The sequence below is a fragment of the Amphiura filiformis genome, chromosome 3 (genome assembly GCF_039555335.1).
Source record: "Amphiura filiformis chromosome 3, Afil_fr2py, whole genome shotgun sequence".
NCBI lineage: Eukaryota > Metazoa > Echinodermata > Ophiuroidea > Amphilepidida > Amphiuridae > Amphiura > Amphiura filiformis.
Window position 1 is genome coordinate 38622035 of NC_092630.1, and position 27112 is coordinate 38649146.

General features: G+C 35.1%; 1 protein-coding gene across 5 annotated transcripts in view; it reads right to left on the bottom strand.

Moving 5' to 3' along the window:
- The window catches only part of LOC140148470 (uncharacterized), a 79433-nt gene that overhangs the window by 8024 nt on the left and 44297 nt on the right, over window positions 1-27112 (bottom strand). For 4 of the 5 annotated variants that reach the window (XM_072170446.1, XM_072170445.1, XM_072170442.1 and 1 more), the window contains exons 4-8: window positions 20698-20818; window positions 14129-14242; window positions 5225-5378; window positions 4666-4750; window positions 2472-2868 (exon numbers count right to left, since the gene is read on the bottom strand). In XM_072170446.1, coding sequence (XP_072026547.1) covers window positions 2472-2868; window positions 4666-4750; window positions 5225-5378; window positions 14129-14242; window positions 20698-20818 — 871 coding nt within the window. The remainder of the gene's footprint in view (window positions 1-2471; window positions 2869-4665; window positions 4751-5224; window positions 5379-14128; window positions 14243-20697; window positions 20819-27112) is intronic. The other variant, XM_072170443.1, reaches the window with a different exon arrangement.

Here is a 27112-nt window from a genome sequence, read left to right on the forward strand (position 1 = left end):
TCTGTAGAATACCAGCATAAATACCAGAGTAGAATAAGATAGTAGAAAAAAATGTCAAATTAATTTGGGGCTTGAATTCACACTCTACACAGGATGGAAGTGCTTGTTATACTGCATCTGATAAAATGTGTGACCAACCTTACTTGGGGGAAATCTTTCAAAATAATTTATGAAACAGATTTGGCCAACACATAGATATGAGATGGTGATTCAAGCATGATGCGGTAAAGCTGATACACATTTGTCCTTAACAGATCTTGCTGTTGCAATAGAGCAGTTGCTTGGCCAGAGGGTAAAAGTAACAGGATTTAGTCCTGGGCTCATTTTCTGAAACTGTGAGTGTATCACATGGACAATTTATATGGACGATAATTATCATCAAATATGGAAATTGTGCATATGAATAATATTGAATAGGTCTATGGAATTGACAATTCAAAGACATATAGTTTTGGGTATTTGCCAACTTAAATTTGGCAAGTCAAGCAGCAGCTTTTATGTTTTATGGGCTGGTCATATTACACCAAATGTTTCTGTAGATAGCATATTGGTAATAGATTACCCCGAGTACCTGAAATTCAAAGCTCATATTAATCACCACATTCAAATACTATGAAACAAATGAAGTTACCCAACACCATATTTTCACCATAATAAGCTATAATCCGAAACTAAAACAAGAAATTCTTATTTATTAAAATTCATTTCTTTTGAAATCTGCCCTTTAAAATAAACGCTACCATGTTCTACAAAGGAAAAGAGACAAGTTCAGCTATTTAATCCAAGAAACTCCACCATAGTAGTATCAAATTCATTCAGAATAAAACCAATCCCCAGCAAACACTAAATTGAATGTTGCCATTATTTTCAGAATGTCTTTTGATACATAGATCCACAACATTTTTAATCCAAGGCTTCATTCCATTCTAGGCAGGTATTCTATGCAAATATTACACTAATTTTCATTCTAGTTAATTCCACAGCCTACTACCCAAAAACTGAACAGCACCAGAATATCCCAGTTTAAATCAAGGACACTACTATATCCTACAATATTTGAAATGATTACCTCTTTTGATACATTTTTCTTTCCTTTATGGGTTTCAGTATTTTTCTTTTTAATTTTCTTTGGTATACCAGATTCTTTGCTTTTTGTTGAAGTATCATTTGCTTTCTTTTCCTTTTTATCATAATTTTCTTTACTCTTCTTTGCATCAACGCTTTCTTTGCTTTCCTCAGTAATATCTTCTTCCTTTTCTAGTGATTCTTTTTCTTTGTTTTCCTTAATAGAAGTGCTTTCTTCTTCACCTTGCTCCAAAGATTCTGAAGGCTTCATGAACCCGGAAAAGAATGAATGAATAAATGATGAAACTGCTTCTTTTGGTTTATCCGTTGAAGCAATTTCATTCTCTTTAAATGCTTCTTCAAGTTCACCCATTGAAGCAGTTTCTTCGTCTTCATCTGATAGCAAAGGATCTGGTGCAACCAAGATTTCATTTTTGGTGTCTTTTGCTTTGTCTGATAACAAAGGATCTGGTGTATCAATATCATTGTCTTTCTCCTCCGAGTCTGATGAAGCAATGTTTTGCTGATGGGCAAAAGAAGTGTATGAGTAAAATCAAGCCAGTTACTTGGTGCAAGTGGAAAGGTAACAAATAAACGTGAAATAAATTAATTGTATATTACAAATAACCCTGTTACAATATTTACATTTCAAAATGCAAATCATCTCTTTCCTAAATATGGTTTCCAATCAAATCCATTGGCACTATTTTGTAATGTCACTGTTAAATTAAAACATGCAGCAAATCATAGGGGAATCCTTGATTTGCTTGTGAAATATGACCAATCTTAATTCTGTGTGGTAGCCATATGCTTCAACATAAAAATGTCAAGTTTTGAGATTTTTTTTTAAATATCAAGAGCTATCTCAAGAACCACTGAGCCAATACTAGGCTTGTTTGTACTGATTCCAAATATGGTCATGGAAATTTACAATTCTGAAATTTTTGAATTAAAAAGAATTGAAACTTGTCATCTACAATCGACACACACGTGGAGAGAGTTAAGTAAAAAATTTAAGTAAAAAAGTTTAGTTAATTAAGACCAGCATTTACTCAAAATTTTGATCTGTTGATGCAAATTAAGTACACTTGAAAGATTTCTGTCTCAGTACCAAATAAATGTGTGATTTTTTGATTGCTTTTTGACAGACTCACAAAATCTGACTTACAATTTGCCAAAATAAGGCCACCTGCACACAACAGTGTTAAATCAGCTTAAATTGTGCCAATGGATTCTCTGAAAGCGATATTGAGCCTTTTGGCTTTAGTGCTACCACCTGTTTTATGTTTTAAAATACACCATACCAGCATCTGGTTCATATATGTTAAATTGTGCTGATTAAAAGGTGCAACTGCTGAGTTACTTTACCATATTCCAAATTATTTATATTATCTAGGTAAGCTCACCTCATGTTTTCTTACTGGTTTTCTACTAAGGTTTTCTGTTGATGAGTATGGTCTCCGTAGCGATGACGACCTTTTAAAACTGATCTCATCATCTGTAGCTGGAGCATACATATTATTTGCATTGTCAAATTCTTCTCTTGTGAGGCTCGTTGTGAAGTTGCGTTCTCGTTTTGAAGGATTGGTTTTACGATGTCTTGGTGGTTGTGGTGGCAAGTCGTGTGTGCTTTGTAGGAGACGACGGTTCTTATATATTTCTTGCTGATCTAGACGTTCTTGTTGCTCTTGCTCCCAATCCATTTGTTCTCTTTCCCTTTCTAGTCTTTCTAGTCTCTCATGTTCATAGAGTTCTTCATTGTAACTAAGGTCATTGTCTCTTTCATCTCTTTCTTCACGTAACCTATGAATGATATCATGCAATCAACCACCAAATGTCATTAACAATAACTGCAGGCTTATTAAATTCTTAAACAATTGAGAAAGTTCCTGCAATCTTATTGGTTATTATCCGTGTATATATAACACGGTTCAGCGCATGCGCATCAATGAGATAAGCAAACTCGCTATATGAACCACTCGGAGGCACATAGCCACAACGGGACTGATCGATTCTAAGCACTAGGTAATTCTTTGTAAAATGTAGGATTTAATTTGATTTTACTCGTTATACTTATGGTTAATATTTTCATTTGAATTGAAGTGTATAAGAATTTAGAATAAAGCCTGGTATTGTTTTTAGCCACTGCCGTGCATCTATTATCTCATATAACATGGAAGACACCTGGAAACATGGAAAACAACTCAGCTTCTCCTCATTGTTTTGACCTACCTACCTATGGCGTTCACTCCAACTTGGGGTTGAGTGGTGCCATCTGCTTCATGATGTCCTGCCACTTCCTTCTGTCTTGAGCTAGCCTGCTAAGCGACCAAGGAGCTGATGTGTACTTTGTTACAGTCGGCTTTCAGGCAGTCACTCCATCTTTTGGTGGTCTCCCTCTTGGGCGTTTGCCATGGATATGTGCCTCAAATGCTAGTTTAGGAAAAAACGTGATGGTGGCATTCTCTGTATATGGCAAGTACCGGAGTCTTTTTGTTGAGATTCTGTCCAGGATGGTAAATTCCATGTCGAGGGTTTTGCGAATGGTGGTGTTTCGGATCTTGTCGAGGCGTGACACTCCCATTATTTTGCTTGAAGGCACATCATTTCAAATGTTGAAAGTCTGTTTTCATCTTCCTTCCTTAGTGTCCAAGTTTCCGCTCCATACAACAGTATCGAGAGCGTAAGTACCTTATAGAGCTCGATCTTTGTGCTTCTCTGGATGTCTCTGGCGCTCCAAATCTTATGGAGTTTTGAACAGTCCCTATGGCTTTCCCAATGCGTAATTTTACGTCCTCGGTGCAGGATCCAGATTGACAGATCTTCCCTCCTAGGTATGTAAACTCCTCAACTTGGGCTAGTGGTGTTCCATTGATATTTATATTTATTTGTGTGTTCTTTTTGGTGATTGCCTGATTGTTTTACTTAAAAATAATGGTTTACATTATCCGTGTTATATGAGAGGATAGATGCACAGCAGTGGCTAAAAACAAAACCTTTATTCTCTAAAAATCACACAAAAAAGATTAAATGGTTTAATATTTCGACACCGCAGAATGTATATACTTGTATAAACATTCCTGTAAATTTGAACTCATGACAAATTATCCGTCTGATGATCGGTTTACCCAATGATCGTAAGTGAGGGTATTCCGTGAAACTTTAAGTAACGGTTGCCTTGCCAGAGGTCTATACTTTGAATTTGTTTCTATAGCTCACCTGTAATGGGTTTGAGCACTCTAAATTCCAAAGTTAGTCACTTGTATACTTGTTATAATTAAACCATTAAATGGTTTAACGGTTTTGAATAATCCATTACATCATGGCTTTTTATGATATGCATTAGATGGTGACTACCTTTGATATTTGATTACAGGTTAATGACTGAATATGGTTTTGTTGTAGTGCAAATGGTGCAAATGACATAAAAAACACAAAACATCTGGGCTTCTCCCTGTTGTTCTACTGAAAATTGCCTGTTACATGAGACGATAGATGCACGACAGTGGCTAAAAATAATACCTTTATTCTCTAAGTATTAAAAAAGAATCGGAAGTTGTCACAATGTATACTTATATTTTCTTCCTTGGTTACATTTACCTGTTATCAAGGCTTTCAAGGCTTTGCTTGAGTTGTTTATTTCTGTAATGAGGCGAGTCTTCATCTTCTTCTGTATCTGTGGTATCTGTTTTCAGAAATAAAATTTGAGTAAAACCCAATACAGTTATAAAATACTTCCAGTGATATCCTTGCGTCATCTAGCGCAAAATGATAGTGTAGCTTCACCCACTCAAATCTGCTTGAAATACATGACATCATACATTTTGTAATTAGACTGTATTGTATAAGCTGATATGATTACTTACACAAACATGGTTCCAAGTTATGGTTGTTAGCCACAAAGTTATTTTGTGAAATTGTGACATGATCTGGTCCATGGAGGCCAAAGGCGGCAAATTTAAAGTATGCTAGACCTTTAGTGTTTTCAGTATATGATAGCATAATGTTTGTTAAGGTAATAATTATAGTAACTCAATTTAAAAAAATGCCTCCTTTGGACCAGATCATGTCATTATTTTGCATACACAATGACCTCCCATACTTCCATAATATAGGAGTATAAATCAGTCAAGACTGAAGGAAGTACTGAGAATCTCACCTTCTGATCTCAGAAGTGCCATGTGTTCTTTGGCTTCTCTAGCTTCCTCAACTTCTTCTGCTGCTTCCTCTGGGACGCCCTCTAGCTGCTTGACTGGAGATGTGTTGTAGTATGTGGAATAATTACGAAGTTGATCTATCAGCGTGGTCTGGCCCTGGATATGGAGTGAAATAAAAGGAAAATAGACAATTAATACAATTTTACTGTTTAACAATGATGCCATGATACTAGTAACATGGTACATCTAATACTATTTTTAACTGATAGACAATGTATGATGTTGCATTAGAGCTAAAACTTACACATTGGAGAAACAACCTCTTTCCTGATGATCATAAATCAAAATCTACTTTATATTTAGAATCACTGAGTTTCATTCTCTCGTTCTGGATCTACTGCTACAACACATGAAACGTTCGTCCTTGCAGGTTTTTCTCCGGGTGCTCCAGTTTTCCTCCTGCATCTAAAATCGGATCTCTTCCCATATCCCTGTCCCATCATATCCAGATGGCATCCCTTGAATTTAGTAGCCTTTGAGTACTATTGGGCTTAGCCTGGTTTCGGCCAAATGTTATAAATAAATTTCTCTCAGAACAAGTTTAAGGTAATATCGTCAAAATAATAAATTATCAGATGTGGTTTACCATCTACTTTATTAAACAGCTACAATATAATCACTGCAAAAATTGGGTGTCTAAAAGAATTTTGAACTTCATTAAAATACTAAAAGAAGTGGTATCATGCAAAATAGCTAAATTTGTGTTAGTAAATTTCATTTAAAAAGAAAACAAAAACAATCAGTAAAACAGAACATACTACAGCTATCGGATGATCTGTAACTATATTCACAACATTCATGCAAAAAAGAACACAGTATTCCCATAACTCTAATCATGTGGCCAAATTAGGTCAATAAATTTTAGGTCTAGTACTATTTTTTTCTTTGGGTACACCTTCCATGTAAAATCAGTTTATCGGATGAAAGGGTTGTCCTCTACAATGCCAATAGCTTTGTTGTGGCCAACAAGAACATATCACACACAAGTGTATGTAGATGGCAGCGTGTAGAAAGGTTAGAGTAGTACAACTTTCATTTGAGTTACTTATTTTTTTTATAACGGGATGAGAACAAGATTCATGGACATCTTGGAAAGCCTATAATGCACAATATAATCTAAATGTGTCTTTATAATATCTTACACTACTGAACAAAATCTATTTTAGTCAACCCTCCCTTATTCTGACTTCTTTTACGCTGAACTCTCTTATGAGGATGTGTAATTTTCATACAAATACATGTTTTCAATGCTTTGGCACCTATTACCTGCTCTAAAGCATTAACAAGGACATATAGATGTTGCACACTCAAATACCATCTTTCAGTGTTATATTACCCCCATATTAAGGGATCGGGAATGAGCGTTTTGAGCGTTTCGACAGTATTTTTTGTGGGACATGAGAGCACATCAGACATATCGAATAGCATTCTGAATACGAAGAATGTCTTTCTGATATCAAATAATTTTCATTTTTGAAATTCACAATATAATACAAATTTTATGACAAATTATTAAAATTTGATATTTTTCACATTTTTGATATATAACAGTCCTCGAAGTAAATTTTATAAATCTAATGACATATTCTTAGAGTGTATGTAGCTGGGAGGAAAAGCCGACGATCAATTGAAAATGTTGACCTTTCATATTGAAGATATGGATTTTTTCCCACAAAAGACCTTATTTGTTTTGGTGTTTTGGGAAAAAAATCCATATCTTCAATACGAAAGGTCAAAATTTTCGATTGATCGTCGGCTTTTCATCCCACCTACATACACTTTAAGTATAAATCATCAGATTTATAAAGTTGACTTCAGTACTGTTAAATATCAAAAATATCAATTTTTAATCATTTGCCATAAAATGTGTATTACATTGCAATTTCAAAAAATCAAAATTATTGATATCAGAAGGACATTCTTCGTATTCAGAATGCAATTCGATATGTCTGATGTGCTCTAATGTCCCACAATAAATACTGCCAAATGTTCATATCCCAGCCCTTAAGTAATATTTTGTTGTCCCAAATTTAGCACTTTGGTCAATCAATGCAGAATTACAGGTTAATTTCACTTATTCGGATTGTTCATTTATAGCCAATGCTTAGTTGCTTCATGGCCAAAATGCTTGGTCTCATTATGACTGGATAAAAGAGGTTGGACTGTATTTAATGTTTGAATCCCTACCATTCATATTGTATCATGCAGTGCTTGTACCGCCAGTGTTCCTACCAAATTTCCCATTCTACAAAGGAATGGAACAGGCTACCACTATCACCATGCAGATCAACTACCAACAATCAAATGGTGATGAAACGGTTGTGGTGAGTGAGAAGGAAAGGAATGGGAAGTAGGTCAAGTCACTCAACTAAACACAAGCACTAACCTCCTTAGGCATAGACCAATGTTTGATCACTTTACATCCCTAGGATATATTAAATGACATCAAACAGACATACACACAAACACACAGGAAAAAGAATATGAACAAGATTGAAACTGTGCAGACATTGAAAGTTGGATGTTTAGCTTAGATTAGAAATTCTTGCACTGATAAACCACTTGTGGCTTAACAGAGATGAGAGGATCGAGTTGAAAAATTACAAGATCACCATCACAAAAGTACCATCAATATACAATTAAACTGCAACACTGCAAACTTGGCAGGAATCAGAAAATGGATTCTCGCAACGACTCTCTGAAACTTAGTATGCAAGAATCAATTTTGATTCTCCTAAAATCACGCCAATTGGGCTATTCCAGTTGAAATCCACACTACCCCTGTGGAAGAGTTTGGAAATATCTTCCAGAGGGGGGAGTATGTTTTTCAAATGTAACTGGTCAGGGTTAATCATTTTGAAACCCATACTCCCCCTGCATTATGGCTTTACCTGTATCTTCCACAACTGGAGTGAGTATTTCAAATGGAAGTTACCTAAATGTCTATTCTATTAGAAACTCATACTCCCTCTGTAGAAGACTTTAGCTAAATCCTCCACAAGGGTAGTGTGGATTTTAAATGGAATAGCCCATTCCACACGCAGCAAACTACTTTGATTCTTGCAAGATGAGATTGTGAGAACCAATTTTGATTCACGCAAAAGTTCAACAAAATTGCATCCCTGAACTAACATAGTCGCTATAATCTATGATGCATTATTTTTTGTAGTAACATTAACCCTTCAGTAGGATCTCTGAGGGTGTCTTTGGATAACCTGTCTACATCACTTACCCCAAATGTTTCCAATATCAAGCAGTACAGGTAAGCATTAATTATAATTAGATCAATTATATGAAAATATAAATGAGTTTACAGCAGACATGGGATATATGCACCCGTCTACTAAAATAATAATATCATATAATCTTATTCACTAAGCCGATGATAAAAATTCTAGTAATACTAGGCTGTTAAATAGATAATATATCCTTTCACTTTTCATTCCACTAATTTTGCCAAACGTACTTTTAGATCCATCTGTGGATCAATTATATAGGCAAAGTAAAAAATTTCAAAAAACTTATAATACCACTGCAGAAACCCTATGTATACATACTTTTCTGACTGGATTTTGTCTGTTTCCTTAAACAAATCTGGTGAATCTCAGTTACAATTACTGTATACTTGCTATTATATTTTGTTGCATGTTTAAGGCGAAATCTTTTTATTTTTTTAATATCCGATTAACTCATTTTGGTTTTATGCACAATTTATCCAATAAATTTCATTATTTTGCTTTGATGAATCCAAGAGTGTGAAAATATTGGATCCAAAACATAATAGTGATCAAATTGGATGCTTCACGCCAAATATTTATTAGTCTCGCTCTTTTAAATATTGGACTTGACTACGTCTCGTCCAATATTTTAAAACTCATATAACTCAACCAATAAATATGGGCTCAATCGATCCAATTTTATATAATAATTATTGAAAACAAGATCCATATATATATAAAATGGTTCCAGCTGCATAAATTAAATAGCAGGTATTATAAAATCAATGCATTTACACTAATTATTGTTCAACTCGATATGACATTGAAATGGGAAAATTATCCTCATCATACAAACAACCTCTCAAACAGCTGTGACGACCAAATAACTGTACTAGTATTGTTATTCTAAGGTTCCATGTATGTCTGCGTTATTTTTCGCAAACCCTGCAACCACATGATGATATTTTTATATCATGTACACAGCAGGCCAGTCTACCCATGGCACTGTGATGTTCACATCTTTTATATCTTAGGCTATGTTGGAAACTTGTTATCATTTCTTTATTCACTGATAGCATTTAATCAATAACAACTGTGACCCAATCTGACCCCTATCAGACTAATGTTGCGAATCAAGATATTGAAATACAAGTAAAGATAAGATGGCAAAATTATACCAAAACAATTTGTCACTGAAAAGCATTACATTTGACAGTCCAGTATGATAGGCCCATCGGCTCTTTTCATGTATTCTAAATGATGTAAAAATTAAGATATGAAATATTTTCAAAATTCAACTTGTTGTATTGGGTCACAAATTTTCCTTTCTTTTTCTTTTGTTCTCAGTGGTAGGCCTACTGTTATTAATTGTGTCAGGAGGATAGGGTTCACATGGAGGTTGGAATAATCTAATTATATTCTGTTCTTCACTTCTGAAGAAGACTATGACGTACACATCTCAAAAACAAAGTGTTTTTGTCATTATTGGTACCATGGGAGATTGGGATAATTGAGAGGAGGGGAGGGGTGTCTTCAGTGGAAATGAAGGTACAGGGATGTGCGGCAGATTCGGGGTGCTTTTCAGCCATTTAGTTTAGACCAAAGGAGTATTTTCAGCCATTTGGATATTGTTAGCCCTCGATTTCATTAAAATTTGGTTTAGGAAATGGTGTTTTTTCAAAAATTTCCTTGAAAAAGTGCAAATTTTTCATCTTTTTTAAAGCAAAATTTGCTAAAAAGTTCCAAAAATTGATATAATTTTGGGTATGTTTGTCATCAAATTTGGTTTCAAGTTGGGTAGTTTTTCAGAGTAACAGCCACACATCCCAACCCAAACCAAAGTTGAGAAGCCCCCCCCCCCCTGGGATTTGAAAGACAATATATGAGTATTCACAGTAAGAATCAGAGCAAAATAGCATGAGATACTTAAATTTGAGTAAAGAAGAAACAGACAGACAGACAGACAGACAGAGACAGACAAGACAGCCAGAGTGAAAGTGAGACAGAGAGAGATAGAGTGTGAGAAAAGTTAAATTTATACTCAATCGAGTTTGCAGAATAGCCAATCACATACATTGTACATGCTCATTATGCAAAAGCAATGTTACCTTTGCACATAGAGTATGCATACAGTTTCGCTTTTCTGCAAAAACTATTGCTCTTACACTCCCTGTATCCGCAGGTAGGCATGCACGTCAGAAATTTGTGAAATTAGGGGTGATAATAATGCGATTCTTAAAACACCAAATAGGGGTAATTTTTAAAGCACATGTTTGTGAAATTTTTTGTTTGTTTACAAATCACTTGCATAAGGGTCATTCCATATGAAATCAAGGAGTCGCCCCACCTGACCCCCTCAGATTTGCTTTATATTTTAGTCATATGTTGTACCTGTAAAAATATTAAAAACCTGCAAATTTGAGGTCTGTAGCTCTTACGGATTTTCTGTGGCAGCCATTTAAAGTTGGAGTAGGGGGGTCTAAATTTGGACCCAAAGTTGTCCTTTAAATAAATTTCATCTTTGGGAGTCTGTGCCTTCTTTATAAAAAGAAAGAGACGTCTGAAACTTTGTATACACACTAACTGCATGCCCAATTTGTCAAAAACTAAAAAAAAAAAATTCTGTAATTACGCGTTGTGTCACGGGGTCATTAAATATGCAAGAAAAATGTAATGTTTTGTAAACTGGTAAGTTTAGCCCCCCTTAATTCACATTTTTGGTCAGATTAATTATTTTTTGTTGTCACTGATGCTATATATAGGATAAATACAATGCATATCCAAAAATTGAGGTCACAACTCATTTATATTTCTGAACAGCGCCCTCACGAAGATGAAATTTATTGCAAATTCAACATTTTCAGGGGCCCAAAGTCGATGTGGTCCACCTTCAAAATTGATAAAACATCACTTTTATATAACTACTAGTCTTAAATTACAACTTTGCTAAGTCCCAGTAATTGTATAGGTTGACTTCATATAAAATGACAAGCCCAAAGTTGACCATTTTCTTATGATTGCATGTAGTGCAAATGTGCCAATTCGGAAGGCTTGAAAGTCAAATTGGCCCCGATATTGAAAATAAAATAGAAATAAAAGTAAATAGGGCCAATAACTATGCATCTAGTCATTTATTTTCAATATTGTGGCCATTTTGACTTTTAAACCTTCCGAATTCGGCACATTTGCAGTACATGCAATCATAAAGAAAATGGTCAACTTTGGGCTTGTCGTGTTATATGAAGTCAATCTATAAAATTACTGGGATTGAGCAAAGTTGCAATTTAAGACTAGTAGTCATATAAAAGTGATGTTTTATGAATTTTGAAGGTTGACCACATCGACTTTGGGCCCCCTGAAAATGGTGAATTTGGATTAATTTTCATCTTCGCGAGGGCGCTGTTGAAATGTAAATAAATGGTCACCTCAATGTCTTGGATATGCATTGTATTTGTCCTATATATCCCATCAGTGACAACAAAAACAATTAATCTAACAAAAATGTGAATTTAGGGGGCTAAACTTGCCAGTATACAAAACATTACATTTTTTTTTTCATATTTAATGACCCTGTGACACAATGCGCAATTACAGACATTTTTTTTTTACTTGTTGACAAATTGGACATGCAGTTAGTGTGTATACAAGGTTTCAGACCTCTCTCTCTTTTTATTAGGAAGGTACAGGCTCCCAAAGATGAAATTTATTCAAAGGGCAACTTTTGGGTCCAAATTTAGATCCCCCTACTCCAACTGTAAATGGCTACCATAGAAAATCTGTATATATTGAAAATGAAATGGAAATAAAAGTAAATAGGGCCAATAACTACTCATCTAATCATTTATTTTTAATATTGTGGCCAATTTGACTTTCAAGCCTTCCGAATTCGCACATTTGCACTACATGCAATCATAAGAAAATGGTCAACTTTGGGCTTGTCATTTTATATGAAGTCAACCTATACAATTACTGGGACTTAGCAAAGTTGTAATTTAAGACTAGTAGTTATATAAAAGTGATGTTTTATCAATTTTGAAGGTGGACCACATCGACTTTGGGCCCCCTGAAAATGTTGAATTTGCAATAAATTTCATCTTCGCGAGGGCGCTGTTCGAAATGTAAATGAGTTGTGACCTCAATTTTTTGGATATGCATTGTATTTATCCTATATATAGCATCAGTGACAACAAAAAATAATTAATCTGACCAAAAATGTGAATTTAGGGGGGCTAAACTTACCAGTTTACAAAACATTACATTTTTTCTTGCATATTTAATGACCCCGTGACACAACACGCAATTACAGAATTTTTTTATTTTTTATTTTTTTTTTTTTTTGGGCATGCAGTTAGTGTGTATACAAAGTTTCAGACCTCTCTTTCTTTTTATAAAGAAGGCACAGACTCCCAAAGATGAAATTTATTTAAAGGACAACTTTTGGGTCCAAATTTAGACCCCCTACTCCAACTTTAAATGGCTGCCACAGAAAATCCGTAAGAGCTACAGACCTCAAATTTGCAGGTTTTTAATATTTTTACAGGTACAACATATGACTAAAATATAAAGCAAATCTGAGGGGGTCAGGTGGGGCGACTCCTTGATTTCATATGGAATGACCCATAAATCATTGCAGTTTCATTATTCTTCACTTACACCTTACAGAAATGATGGTCCAGCCTGCAGAATAATCACATTAATTATGCAATGCAAAAAATGCCTCTTCATTTTAAGTTGGCTATGCGTAGATCATTATTTTTTAGCGAAAAAAATGGGTATTGTTGAAAGGCAAAAAAAAAAAAAAAGTGATATCCCTAGAAAACAGGGTTGTTTCCCACTAAAACTTAGCGAAATGAGCTGCAAAAGTGGGTGTTTTCAAAGTTTGCCAACAAGCATGCCTTTCCACGGAGCCGGTTACATGAAGTGAGGGCCATGGTATAAATTCAGCTTTGCAGTTTCATTATTCTTCACTTACACCTTACAGAAATGATGGTCCAGCCTGCAGAATAATCACATTAATTATGCAATGCAAAAAATGCCTCTTCATTTTAAGTTGGCTATGCGTAGATCATTATTTTTTAGCGAAAAAAATGGGTATTGTTGAAAGGCAAAAAAAAAAAAAAGTGATATCCCTAGAAAACAGGGTTGTTTCCCACTAAAAACTTAGCGAAATGAGCTGCAAAAGTGGGTGTTTTCAAAGTTTGCCAACAAGCATGCCTTTCCACGGAGCCGGTTACATGAAGTGAGGGCCATGGTATAAATTCAGCTTTACAGAGACGGAAGTCCCAGAGAGAGTGAGTGACTGAGAGAAAGGGAGAAATATAAAGAACGAGAGAGAAAGCGAGATAGAGAGAGCTAGAGAGATAATTGAAATTAAAAAGTGTTTGATAAATGTGTGTGTGTTCATCCATCTGTCACCCTGTCCATCAATGTACTCGCATCTGTCTGTCAGTCTGTATCTTGGATGATGTTCTTTCCTATGTGTCAGCTGTATTTTATATTTTACACCATGTCTGCATTATCCTGAACACATTAATTTATGTGAATGCAGTTGACAGATGATGACCATATATAGCAATGCTTACAGACACATGGTAAATCCCATTTAAAACACTCTGGAATTATGTTTACCTTCATAGCTGACTGCATGACAGCATTAGCAGCGATTGTCAGTCCATTTTGACCAACTTTCTTGATCGCTTTCAGCCCCTTGTCGCTGGCTTGTGCTAAGTAATCATCTATCTCCTGAAATGGAACAAACAAAGAAAACAAAAATCATTTAGACGAAATAAGTCAAGATATGTTCTTTATTGATCAGGCTCATTCAAATGAGTTGTCATTTTTTATCCTTATAAAATGCTCTTTCCCTGTGTAGTGATATAGGAGCAAATAAAATTCATTTCAAAATTACATCAAAATAAATTCAAAAATAACATACACAATGCTTTGATCAATGCTGCAATGGGCTATTCCAGTTGAAATCCATACACCCCCTATGGAAGATATAACCTTCATTTCCAACAAACAGGGTGCAGATTTCAAATAGAGTCACCCATTCAGGTAACTCCATTTGAAATTCACACCCCTGAGTTGGAGGCAAGGTTATGTCCTCCATAGAGGGTGTATAAATTTCAACTGGAATAGCCCTGTGAAGGATCATATGAGAAAGGAAGGAAACCAGAGTTTACTTTGTTGCCCTTCCCCCTTCCTCAGACAGAGTACAGAAAATTTGCCTTCAAGTCAATGGATCACATTTTCCTTCTTCATTTTAGAGACAAACTAAAAGGTTGATGAAGCCCTACAAATATGTAACTATAATTTGCAAAAGTTCTTGTATAATCCAAAAGTATTTAACTATAAAGATGAGATGAGGGCAACTCATCATATACCTCAAGAAAATGTAGCATAAAATGAGCAATTATTGAAATTAAGGCTCCTGCCATTACACAGCAATGTAATCAATAATATTAAACCCCTCCCTCCCTTACAAAACCAGTTTTCTTTATAGTGTTTCATTAATCTTTTGGTTTGTTCCCTTGTAATGTTCATGTTAATTGTTATTTGGTATGTAGGTATATATAGTTTGATCACCTCGTAAATCGTAATAGGCCGGAAATGTTAGGCTTTTACTAGACCCATGTTAAGAGTGCTATTAACTGATCTGCTGTCTTGTCTATATTTTGTGTGTGAAAAAAAGTAGACAAATTATAGGACTTGCATTAACAATTCATGAAGCTCTGGCAAGATGTCACAAGAGCATTCTCAAAATAAAATATTTTGTTATCAATCCGCTATGTTATAAGACACGCCGATTACAAGCTGATCAAAGTATAATTTGGCTGCAGTGTTCCCAGTGTTGCTTTAATTCAAATGATGTGATTATGTCCCCATTCCATATATCACAAATGTAGGATGGTATGCAGACATGTGTAGTAGTTATCTGTGCTCAACACTCCTTGTCTGTCTCAATTGTGTCGAGGATATCAATAGCTACATACTAGCTAATCATTTTAACAGAGATGATATTTTGGGATGTTGTATTACACCACATTGCGCACGTCAACAAACAGGGCTTTTTGCTTAAGCAAGGCTGTTTCTCGAGCAAAAACGTGGGGAAATCCAGTGAACTGTCTTGATTCCAATCCCTGAATTTGCTAACAAATTCATCCCCAATTTTGCCATGACACAATTGTTTGTACATTCACAGAATGACCTTTAAAAGTATTGGGTACAACAATTCATCCTCTCAAAATTTTGATATGTAGGCCAACATATGATTGTTGTATGAGGTTTATGAACCATGTCAACTGGAATTGAGACCATTTTGCCTCATATTACCATCCAAGGCATCCAATCCTCGCTTTTCAAAGAGCATTCAGACTGAACACAGTTTTGTGACAGACATACATGTATAGATTGCCATCAATCATAATGTACTGGATCATTGCAATGAGCCCATGCTTGAGCTCATGTCTAGTAAACTCTTCCTATACCTACCCCACCCTCATCATTTTACTTAATACTAGTCCTTTTCATATCTTGAATTCTAAAAAATATAGGCCTCTTTTTGAGCTTCTTTCCATTGGGTAAAAGAGTTCTATGAAGTGACTAGCTCTCATAGTGTAATCTTGTTTCAAAACATGTGATTTTCAGGCTGTATCAAAAGGTGGACAAACCTGCCATCAAAATGCAACATACATTTATAGATGAATGTTATTATACAATCATAAAACTATAAATCCTGGGCATTGTAAGAAGATCCAATGTTGCATTTGATAACAGATGGGTACCAATCATTATGATAGTATACAGCCTGCACAACTAGTTGGTATAGTGTACAATTTCAATTTGCGATTACTGCCCAAATTACTGGTATAAGAAACTGTCAAACCCCCAAATGTCGTATGTAACACTAATTCAGGGATTCCAAGCACTCAGCATTGAACATGCAGAATATATAAATTAAATGCAAAGCTACAACCTTTTCAGACAGGGCTGCAGATTTTAGAATTGAATGGCATGACTCTACATATATTCAAAGCTCAGACAAAGTGAAAGCATGTATGTTTGACATGAATTTTTACCAACACAACTTGCTCAGGCAAGATGGGGTAGTTTAAGGCCGGGGTTTAAAGGCATGCTTGATGTCATGATAAGCTCAATTTCTCTTCCCCAGATATTATTTAATTCGTACATGTACACGTCCATATTTCCTTCTTCCTTCCATCTCTGTATGGGAGTGCAAGTTTGACAGCCTAAGACACTTTACAGATGCTTTGTTTTGAAAAGGACTTCATGCTCAATAAAATAGGTTAAGAGTTTGTAATGGAGAGTGATTAAAATAATTACTCAATTTATGTGCATTTCCTTCAGGTTCAACTGATGCTATTTAAATAACCTTAGTGATTTCAAAGAGCGCTATGCATGCTATGTCAAAAGTCTCGGCACATTCAAATAAAGGCTATATATATTCTGCTTTGGGTCCACTCACAGGATGCATATAATTGTGTTGTTATTATTTTTATCTTTGATCATGTTGATATATATCGCACAAGCGGCTGTACCCAGATTGTACCCAGATTACACCCAGTAATTTTGCTATAGAAACAAATCTAAGGTTCCTCTATCAGCTTGTAAGTTGATTTCAGCTTTTTTTTTGTGATTTTTTTCATGTGATTTTTTGTGCATTTGCTCTGTACAAAAAGTAGCTCTTTTTCAGCTCTTTTACATGGTCACTCACACCCCTGCCTTATAAAAATCTACCATGCTTTGGTAGGTCAGTTTGCTATTGGCTTCAAAACAACTTCATTTTGCTGCCTGTGATCTCTGGGTTACTCCTTCATGTAATTATACACGAAATTAGGTTAGGGTTAGGGTTAGTTTAGGGTTAGGATTAGGGTTAGGATTAGCTTACACAAAATAATTACATGTACATGAAGGATTGGCCGATCTCTGAGAATAGTTGTACCCCAGAAAGAGCCATGCCACCCCACTATATAGCCTTTCTCTGGGAGTGAGAGGTCATTATGACAATGGTCATGTATCTATATTTTGGTAACATTATTATTAGAGAAAATGGACATATCCAATACATCAATAAATGTGCATGGCATCATGCCACACATGCACATAAGAAGTTCACTGCCTACAAAATACAAAATTACATCAAATTATTTTTCCTTCTGACAATTGAACAACATGTAAAAGTTACTGGAGGTATATTCAAAAGGTGAATAACTGATAGCAGAAGTACAATGCATCTTTAGCTATCTTTTTCTGCACATCGCTTTGAGATAACAACCTAATACCAAGAAGAGCTTGCCTTCTTTCAAGAACTGTATCTAGGACTAACCTATCATGGGTGTGTATGGAATGTAATATAATCTTATCCACATAATTTGTTTGCTGAGAAAACAATTATTGCTAGAGATTATTATTTTAAGAACATATGTTAGAGGACCCTTCATGGAGAGGAAATTAGTATTAATAGATCATTAAGGGATCTAAAATGAGCGTTTATTATGCGTTTCGACAGTATTTTTTTTTTTTTATCGAATTGCATTCTGAATACGAAGCATGTCTTTCTGATATCAAATAATTTTCATTTTTTGAAAATCACGATATAATTCAAATTTTATGACAAATTATAAAAATTCGATATTTTTCAAATTTTTGATATATCATAACAGTCCTCGAAGTTAATTATTTAAATCTAATGATATATTCTTAAAGTGTATGTAGCAGGGAGGAAAAGCCGACGGTCAATTGAAAATTTTGACCTTTCATATTGAAGATAGATGGATTTTTTTCACAAAAAGACCCAATTTTTTTTGGTGTTTTGGGAAAAAATCCATATCTTCAATACGAAAGGTCAAAATTTTCAATTGATCGTCGGCTTTTCATCCCACCTACATACACTTTAAGTATAAATCATCAGATTTATAAAGTTTACTTCAAGTACTGTTAAATATCAAAAATATCAATTTTAATGATTTGCCATAAAATGTGTATTAAATTAATTTCAAAAATCAAAATTATTTGATATCAGAATGACATTCTTCAGATTCAGAATGCAATTCGATATGTCTGATGTGCTCTAATGTCCCAAAATAAATACTGTCCAAACGCTCATACCCCAGCCCTTAAGGAATCGAATAGCAACATTTGTGCAGTATTTTTTGTGGGACATGAGAGCATGTCAGACATATCGAATTGCATTCTGAATATGGGAAATGTCCTTCTGATATCAAATAATTTTGATTTTTTGAAATTCGCAATATAATACACATTTTATGTCACTTGATGTAACATATAGGCATATAAATTATTGTAATTGACACACTATACACATTAATTTTCCATCTTCAACATTGCTCTGTGATTTGAGTGAATAATGCAAAGTCATAACTGAATATTTTATTTTAATCTGCACACTTTGTCATAGTTTTTGCCAAACATTTTTGTTGCTGCACAATATTCCTTCACACTTCACCCATTATTATTATAGATATTTTTGTGTACAAGCTTGTGACTAATACAGAGACTAACCCGATAGGCCTGTTATTGTTGACAGGATATTCACTTTGATAGGCTAGTATCATTAATTAGATTCACAAATGCACACCTTAAATATAATTCCATGTAATACTTTAAGGATTAACCAATTTGTACATGGTATCACTTGCTTGACCAAATGTCAAGCCTGTGCTTGGCCAAAGTGTTTAATAGAGGATACACATAATTGAATAAAGGTTATTCAAGTTCAAATATAGGTGAGTGAAGAAAGTTACACCTTTGAAGCTGGAGGAATATTCATTATTAAATAAAAAATTACAATTACCACATCTATCACAAAATGAATTCAAGATGGGCAAGCTTCAAAATAACCAGGCACCCCTGCAGGAGCCATTTACCAGATGGTCATAACATTTTGGCTCCTGGTACACACCAAAATCTTATGAACCAAGCTCTACATTTTTTTAAATAGAGCCTGTATTTAATGAGCACAAGCTCTTTAAATGGCTCCTGCTTCACTAGATAATCACTGGACCAGGAGCTGCTTTTTCCAAATGTGTGGCTCCTGGTCCAGATTTGCTTTGATAGGCAGAGGTGTTGGAATATTAATCATTCAGGCAGAAAAGAGGAGTAGAAAATATGAAAATCTATATACCAATTTTCTGGAGAACATTTATCTAACTCTTAAGGTCCATTTTAAAATATTGAAATATTTTGAGATAGTTGGTGGTTATGTCAACCCACAAAACAGTTCATCATCACAAGAGTACACACGAGCCAAGATATGAAAATTGACATTTCTCTCAAAATTTAAAGACCAATTTTGATGTTTGGAAATGACACCAAGATTAAAGCACTAACTGTTGTAATTTCTTTTCATTTTAAAGGTCCGTAGCCCGATTGACAGCCTCATCCGAGGATTGTTCTCATTGTTGATGAGTAAGGCAGTTATGCCAGTGTTGTTTCGGGATGCCGAACCAGAATGCAATTCATGCATACCAACGTACCGACTTGCTAATTGGGCTAATTAGTCACATTTACGCTGAAAATGTTCTTGTTTTCTCTCATAGATGCATAAAGGGATCAATATTTGACATTGCATGAAAGTTTGAAGACAATTCATATCTAAACTAATAGAGTTACCTGCCTTTAAGATGTGTTTTTGTTTGTTTCCAAAGTCAAATTACTGATTATTTCAGAAGTGATAATGTCGACTTAAATGCATCCTCTGATATCGCCAGACACAATTTCTTTTGGAAACCTGTCATACTACAACTCAAGAGTTCCTCCCATAAATATGGAAGACCCCAATCCTCTTGACTGCTCCTTGGAAGATGTCTGTTCATCCCTTTAAATCTCTTGGTCTCGCCATTCCATTACATATTCTACTTAAGGGTATTATAAGGCATATCGTATATGTATGTGACCATTCTTCACAAATGGGATATTAAGCCCACACTTTTATAATGTGCGATATTTTGACAGGAAAATTGTACTAAATTGATATTTTGAATTATGGTACATATTTCATCTGTAGCTCTAGACAGTAATAATCAATCAATCTGTCTCAAGAAAAGTCTTTATCATCCCTTTTAATGGAAAATATCCATGCTGAGCTTTGAAAACATTTCAGCCCACTTGTTTAAGTATGGTCACACACTGAATGAATGACAACACATTTATACCTGTTCTCTTTTGGTGAGTGTTGGATGTACAAATTTACGGTAGAGATATGTAGCACCTTTTGTCCAAGGGGAGATCAACCAGAATATAAACAGAATCTTGGCCTCGTAGTAAAATGGAAGTCTGTGGTAAAAAAGAAAGGAAATGACAAAATGACAAAGGTTAGATATATCTGATACAGTTAAAGGAAGGTGACCCGATATATTTGGAAAATCAAATTCTTTAAAACTTATAACATAATATGTCATCCCTTTCAAGCATTCATGCAAAAAGAACACATAAATGTTCCTCGTAAATGTGACTAATTGCTTATGGAATTACTGATATTCATACAGCGTGATCAAGATGTAATAAACTGATATCAATGAATGCTCCTATTTTTCTCATTAACATATTAAAATTAGGAGTTCCAAATCAGTGTATTTCTGAAGATATCATCAAACAATTGAGACTAATTAGACAGTTATTTAATGATTTCTTCAGAAATATACCGATTTAGAAAGCTAAATTTTAGTATGTTAATGAGAAAAAGATGAGCTTTCACCTGATACCAAAATCTGCATAACCTGTACATGCCCAGTATAATATAGCCACAATATATTTCTTCTGTTTTGATTATTTAAAAAGGGAAAATTATGGTAAAATGCTAATACAGCTCCAGACAAAATGAAATTTATTAGAAAAGGAAACTGGTGAATATGTTAAACCTTGACAATAATGAAAAGATGATTAATTAATTCAATATTATTTTTCACCACTGTCATTTTTTATTTCCTGGTTCAAGTGCACATACTGATGAAGTCCACCTTGACTATTATGGTTGCTATCATGTCATAAGTTCTTTATGTGCAACGTTTTCACTGCCCAATATGCCCACTCGTTCCCTCACTTTCTCCTTTTCTACTTCCCCTTCTCTCAATTGCTAATTGTTCAATCAATTATTCACTCATAACCACTAGATTTATGCTTAATTTTGAATTATTTTTTTGATCTATTGATTTCGTCTCAAAATACAAAAACATTTTTGTGCAAAATATTCACACAAAAAATGGAATTTGAAATGATCCATATGTTATGGCTCAATTATTAGAGGAGGAAAAAACAATGTAACCTTGTACATTAACATGAAGGAAACAGCTAGGAAGTGTGACCTATGTTTCAGGTGGGCTGCCTCCCGGATCAGTTAGGATTGGTAAACTACAACCCAAATTTTAAAAATAATTTCACCTGTAAATGAAAGGTGATTATATTGGTGTACATTGGCCATTGGCATCTGGTTATTCCAGGAATCTCATCAGGATTATTACTTGATTCCATTACCCCCCCCAAAAAAAGATATTGTATTTTAAACCTTCAAAAACTCTTAAATCGGAGTTGGCCAGTCAATTAAAAACACAAACAGACTGCTCTTAATATTGTGTATGTTTCCTTTCTAATAATTTTTTAATTAAAAAAATTGTAATAAAAATATCAATATTAAATTATGGGGGGGGGGGGAGAAAAATCGGAACTCTACATTTTCCATGTTTTAGCATATCAAAAGTGCATAATTTCAAATAGTATGCACATTCATAACCTTGAGTTAAATATACTCCTTAAAATCATATATAAATCCCTTTGTTGGCATAAATGTGAATTAATCAAAATTGACTCAGTCCTTCAGTGATTGTTTCAAAATTTACCTACATTTTACCTTTCTACATTGTATCTACAAATTTTCCAAGGGATATAAAATGTGTGTATGTATCATATGACTATGAGCACAAATGAGTCTTTGAAGACTCAGTCATACTGTGTATTATTTTCTCTTGAGAGGAAGTGTTAGTGCCTGGGTTCACCTGAAAGTTTGATGCCTTAAATCCCTCATATTATCAGGGATATCCCTATTCACATTCTCCAGAGTCAATACTGCAATGCAATCAAATTTATCTCTGAACAACATTTTATAAAAGTAAACAACAAAAAATTGTAAGATTTATGTAACATATGTTATGTAACTTGTGTCCTCATGCTGAAAATTCCCCCAATAGGCAACGTAAAAACAAACCGTTTTACAGGCCCGACCGACCCAGATTTTGCATTTTGGGAGTTTCTTTTTCTGTAACTTTCTGCTAATATAATGTAAAATCAGCCGTTTTGGGCCAAAATTGATTAATTTTGACTGAAAAAATATGTTTGCAAAAACAAATCAAATTTTTGCCACATTTTGAACAAGCTTTTGGTGATATTTTAAATAGGGTCGTTTTAACTTCCAGAAAAAAAAATCCAGAACGGCCGATCCTACTTGGAAGTCCATCTGCCTGTAAATGTTTTTGTTTCGTGGCCTTATTCATTACTTGTGACTCTTTATGTTGGCCATATGCCCTTATCATGGCTTCCTTAAAATTCCCACTAGCCTAGATGCATGTTGAAATGAGTATTTGCCAAACCTCCTGCAATGTTTTGATATCCATCTCCACTACATTTGTACAGTCTTACATTTCATTTGCTTGTTTGTTTGTTTGTTTGTTTACCCAGGTTGGTCCGTGAGGAACACATGCTAATCCACGGAAAACCATGGACCGTTCCAAGCTCATACAAATGCACAAGCCTGAATAGCCAGTGTAGGCTAATATATACATGTTGGCCTAGATAGCTTTGATAAACAAAGCAAGAAATGGAAGAAAATATAGCTAGGAAAAAGAGAAAAGAGAGAAGGCCACTCCCAAACACAATTGTACAATTTTACTCTTAGCCCTTACTTCGTGAGAAAGGAAACTGGAATTCCAATCTCAGGCCCCGATGCAAAGGCTGCTATTAGATCTTTACTTGATAGTGATTCACTTGAGAAATTACAGGTTGTTTTGACCGTAGCAATCCCTAAATAAAGCTATACCCGGGTTTTAGTAGTTCTCAAGGAATAGCATGTTTATAAAACGCCCTATGGTAGCAAGGCATTAACCAGAGAGGTGTCATTTGGACACCCTGTTTTAAACTTGGACACCCTAAAATTCTGATTTTTATAATGGAGTGAATAGGAAGTGGACACCCTGATTTTGTAGAATAAGGTATTTTTGAACATTTTGGACACCCTAAAGACACCCCTCTGCTCTGGCTAATGCCTTGTATGGTAGACTTGAGTCTGAGTCCAGGACTCGAGTCCTACAACACTGCTTATCAGACGGTTGTAGCCATCTTGGGAATCAAATTGTATTCCATCTGTGTCTGACCTCTCTCTTTAATTCCAAAAAGTGCTTGTCATGATCATATCATATCAAATATGTTTCCTTTCCACAGTGACCTTTTCTGTATGTTAATATTTGTCAAGTCAGGAAATCAGAATGAAGGGGGAGTACACCATGCCAAAATCCTGCTCACTTCTCTCATTTCCCCGTTTAATGCTCCAAGTGGCTCCCTCTTTTTGCCAAAAATCACTATGTGCGCGCACGCAGAACGAAGCCCATTTGATACTACTTTTAGTACATTTGGCCTATTGTAATTAGTGGCATCAGTGCATGGAGGCAGCTGTTTTACAGATCTGCATCTTTCAATGAGGGGGTATGTGTTTTAGCAGCTCACTCAAGATTTTGCGCAAATGTTCACAATTTAAAGCTGCGCCCAATGACATTCGCACTCGCATCACTGACAGCACGCAGCCGAAAGCACTATGGTGCTCAAACTATGGAAGGTACATACAAGAAACAGAATCTGTCAGTTGCATTTCTCACACATTAAAATTGTATTATCACAGGATGTATATTCTTTGGCTTTGATCATTTTCAAAATCTTCAGTCCTAATCTTTCACAGGAATTTGTCATTTTTCAACTCTGAGTGAGGAATGAAATCAATTTCAGAAGGATCTATGCTTCAGTTACAGCTAATTATCACGAAATCAATGTCAAATTTGATTTTGAAGGTTTGCAAATTATGTATTGCTTTTAATCAGATTTTGTATGGCTTTCAGGTCAGGTACAATGGTACATGTATGTAGGTTGGAGGATCAAGGGGTTCAAAAATCAACCTACCCTGGGTCAAACCCCCTAAAATGTTCAGCTTGGACAAAAAAGGAGTGAGGGAGAGGTATCAAAAGGGAAAATGTAATGAAAATAACTTTAGGAAAAGAGCTAATTTTATGTGAGCCAAATAATTGCACATGAATTATCACAAGAGCCAACCAGTTCCTTTTCACAATCATTTAAACTACAATGGCCTTATTCATGTACAATGTAGTTTGACTTTTCAGTAAACGGAGTACCAACCTCATCAATGCAAAAGGTACATCTATGACAGTTTATCATCTGCCAAAATTTGCTTGTTGCTCCCATTATGTTCCCAGGTTCAACAATTGTCTTTAATAAAAAAATATTCCTATTAGGCCAAGGAATACCAGCCAAGTCTAAAAGCTAGGAATTTTGATGTATGAAACATCGGCATTGTGACATTTGTAACCTCAACTGTTGGTTTTGCTAGGCGGACTTGCAACTGACAAGCCAGTCAGTTAGCCTCAGCTAGGTGGCATGTAGTTACATCTATATTATAATACGCTATTCTCTGTTTGTCTGTGACTGCTAATGTGAGGCCACCGTAGGTCATACGGGGCTCAAACTTGGTGGGTGGGTGCAGCTTGGTATGAGGAAGAACGAGTTTATATTTTTTAAGGTCAAAGGTCAAGGACGGGGTCAAGTTCAATTGAAGTCTAATTTCAAATACTTTAAATGGCAAATCTAGCCATGCCATTGTGTTGACCTTGGACTATCAAACAAAAGTTTCCACGGTGACCTTTTCGTCAGACCAACGGTTAAGAGGTCAAAGGTCAAGAAAGGTAAAAATTTCAAATTGCTCCCATTGAGCTCAAACTTGGTGGGTGGGTGGACCTTGGACTAACAAACAAAAGTTTCCACGGTGATCTTTTCGTCAGATCTACAGTTAAGAGCGCCGTTTAAATGGCAAATCTAGCCATGCCATTGTGTTGACCTTGGACTATCAAACAAAAGTTTCCACGGTGACCTTTTCACAGACCAACGGTTAAGAGGTCAAAGGTCAAGAAAGGTAAAATTTCAAATTGCTCCCATTGAGCTCAAACTTGGTGGGTGGGTGGACCTTGGACTAACAAACAAAAGTTTCCACGGTGATCTTTTCGTCAGATCTACAGTTAAGAGGTCATAGGTCAAAAAATGTCAAAATTTTCAATTGTCCCTATGGATCTCAAAATTGGTAGGTGGGTGGACCTTGGACTAACAAACAAAAGTTTCCACGGTGACCTTTTTGTCAGACCTACGGTTAAGAGGTCATAGGTCAAAAAACAAAGATTTCAAATTGTTTATGGAGCTCAAACTTGGTCGGTGGGTGTAACTTTGGCCAAGGAAGCCCAGGTTTGAGATCTACAAAAGCCAATAACTATGACAGCCGAGAACCGCGAAATACGGGTAACCGCCTAGTACATACATATTTTTACATACATATTTTATTTATTTCCATCATATCAAAATACATGCAAGCAAATTTAACAAAACGGCAAAATAGAATTTAAAAAAAGTTAGCTGGGTTAATAGAGGAAGGAAATCCCCTGCTCTATTTTCATCCAATAGTTTCAGGCATATATCATCACACAAGTAACATCTTGTGGGTGTATGCAAGACTAGATAGCTAGCTGTAAAGAAAGTCAGGAACTTCTTTTCATCATACAACAACATACAAATATATCTGCACATACGCTGTGCTAAAGGAACTATCAATCATTTGCTAAACCAGAACACCCTAAAATTCATTTAAAGTAAAAAAAAAAAGCTTTCAAATGGCACTCCTGGAACAAGCATGAAAAACATCCAAATAGCAAATGTGAAATTGATCTAATAAAGTCAAAATCTGATATGAGAGAGAGGGTAGGATACAAGTTTGTTCATTTTAAACTAACAAACTTTAATCCAAGGCTGTCAAATTTGGAAAACTTGTTTTAATTAACACACAAACTTGAGTAGTCCAAGCTGGGCATATGGCCATTACTATTCAATACAAGCTAATGTAAAAGTGCTAATTTTAGAGCTATATCTACTTTCGCACTTAAAGAAACTACCGTGAAAAAAAAACCGGCAAATACCGTTAAGATTTGCCTAACAGCATACTCAAGGGCATGTACATTTCATGTACAATAGGGAGCGCAGCTCCCTCCCCTGAAAGTCCCAACAAGAATTGTGGAATTTTTAAGGGAGGGCACTTTTAGTTTGTGCTTAAAATTCCAATTACATGTGTAGGGAGCCATTTAAATAAAGCTGAATCTTTTCAGTACAGTAAAAAATTGTGACCTATTTATAACCTTTTAATCATTTGTTGAGCAGTAAATAGACAAAATTGTACAGAAATCTCTGCACAATTGATGTGCTATATCAAGGCCTATGTCTGATAGGCCTATATGCCAGTATTCAAATAGTACTACCCCC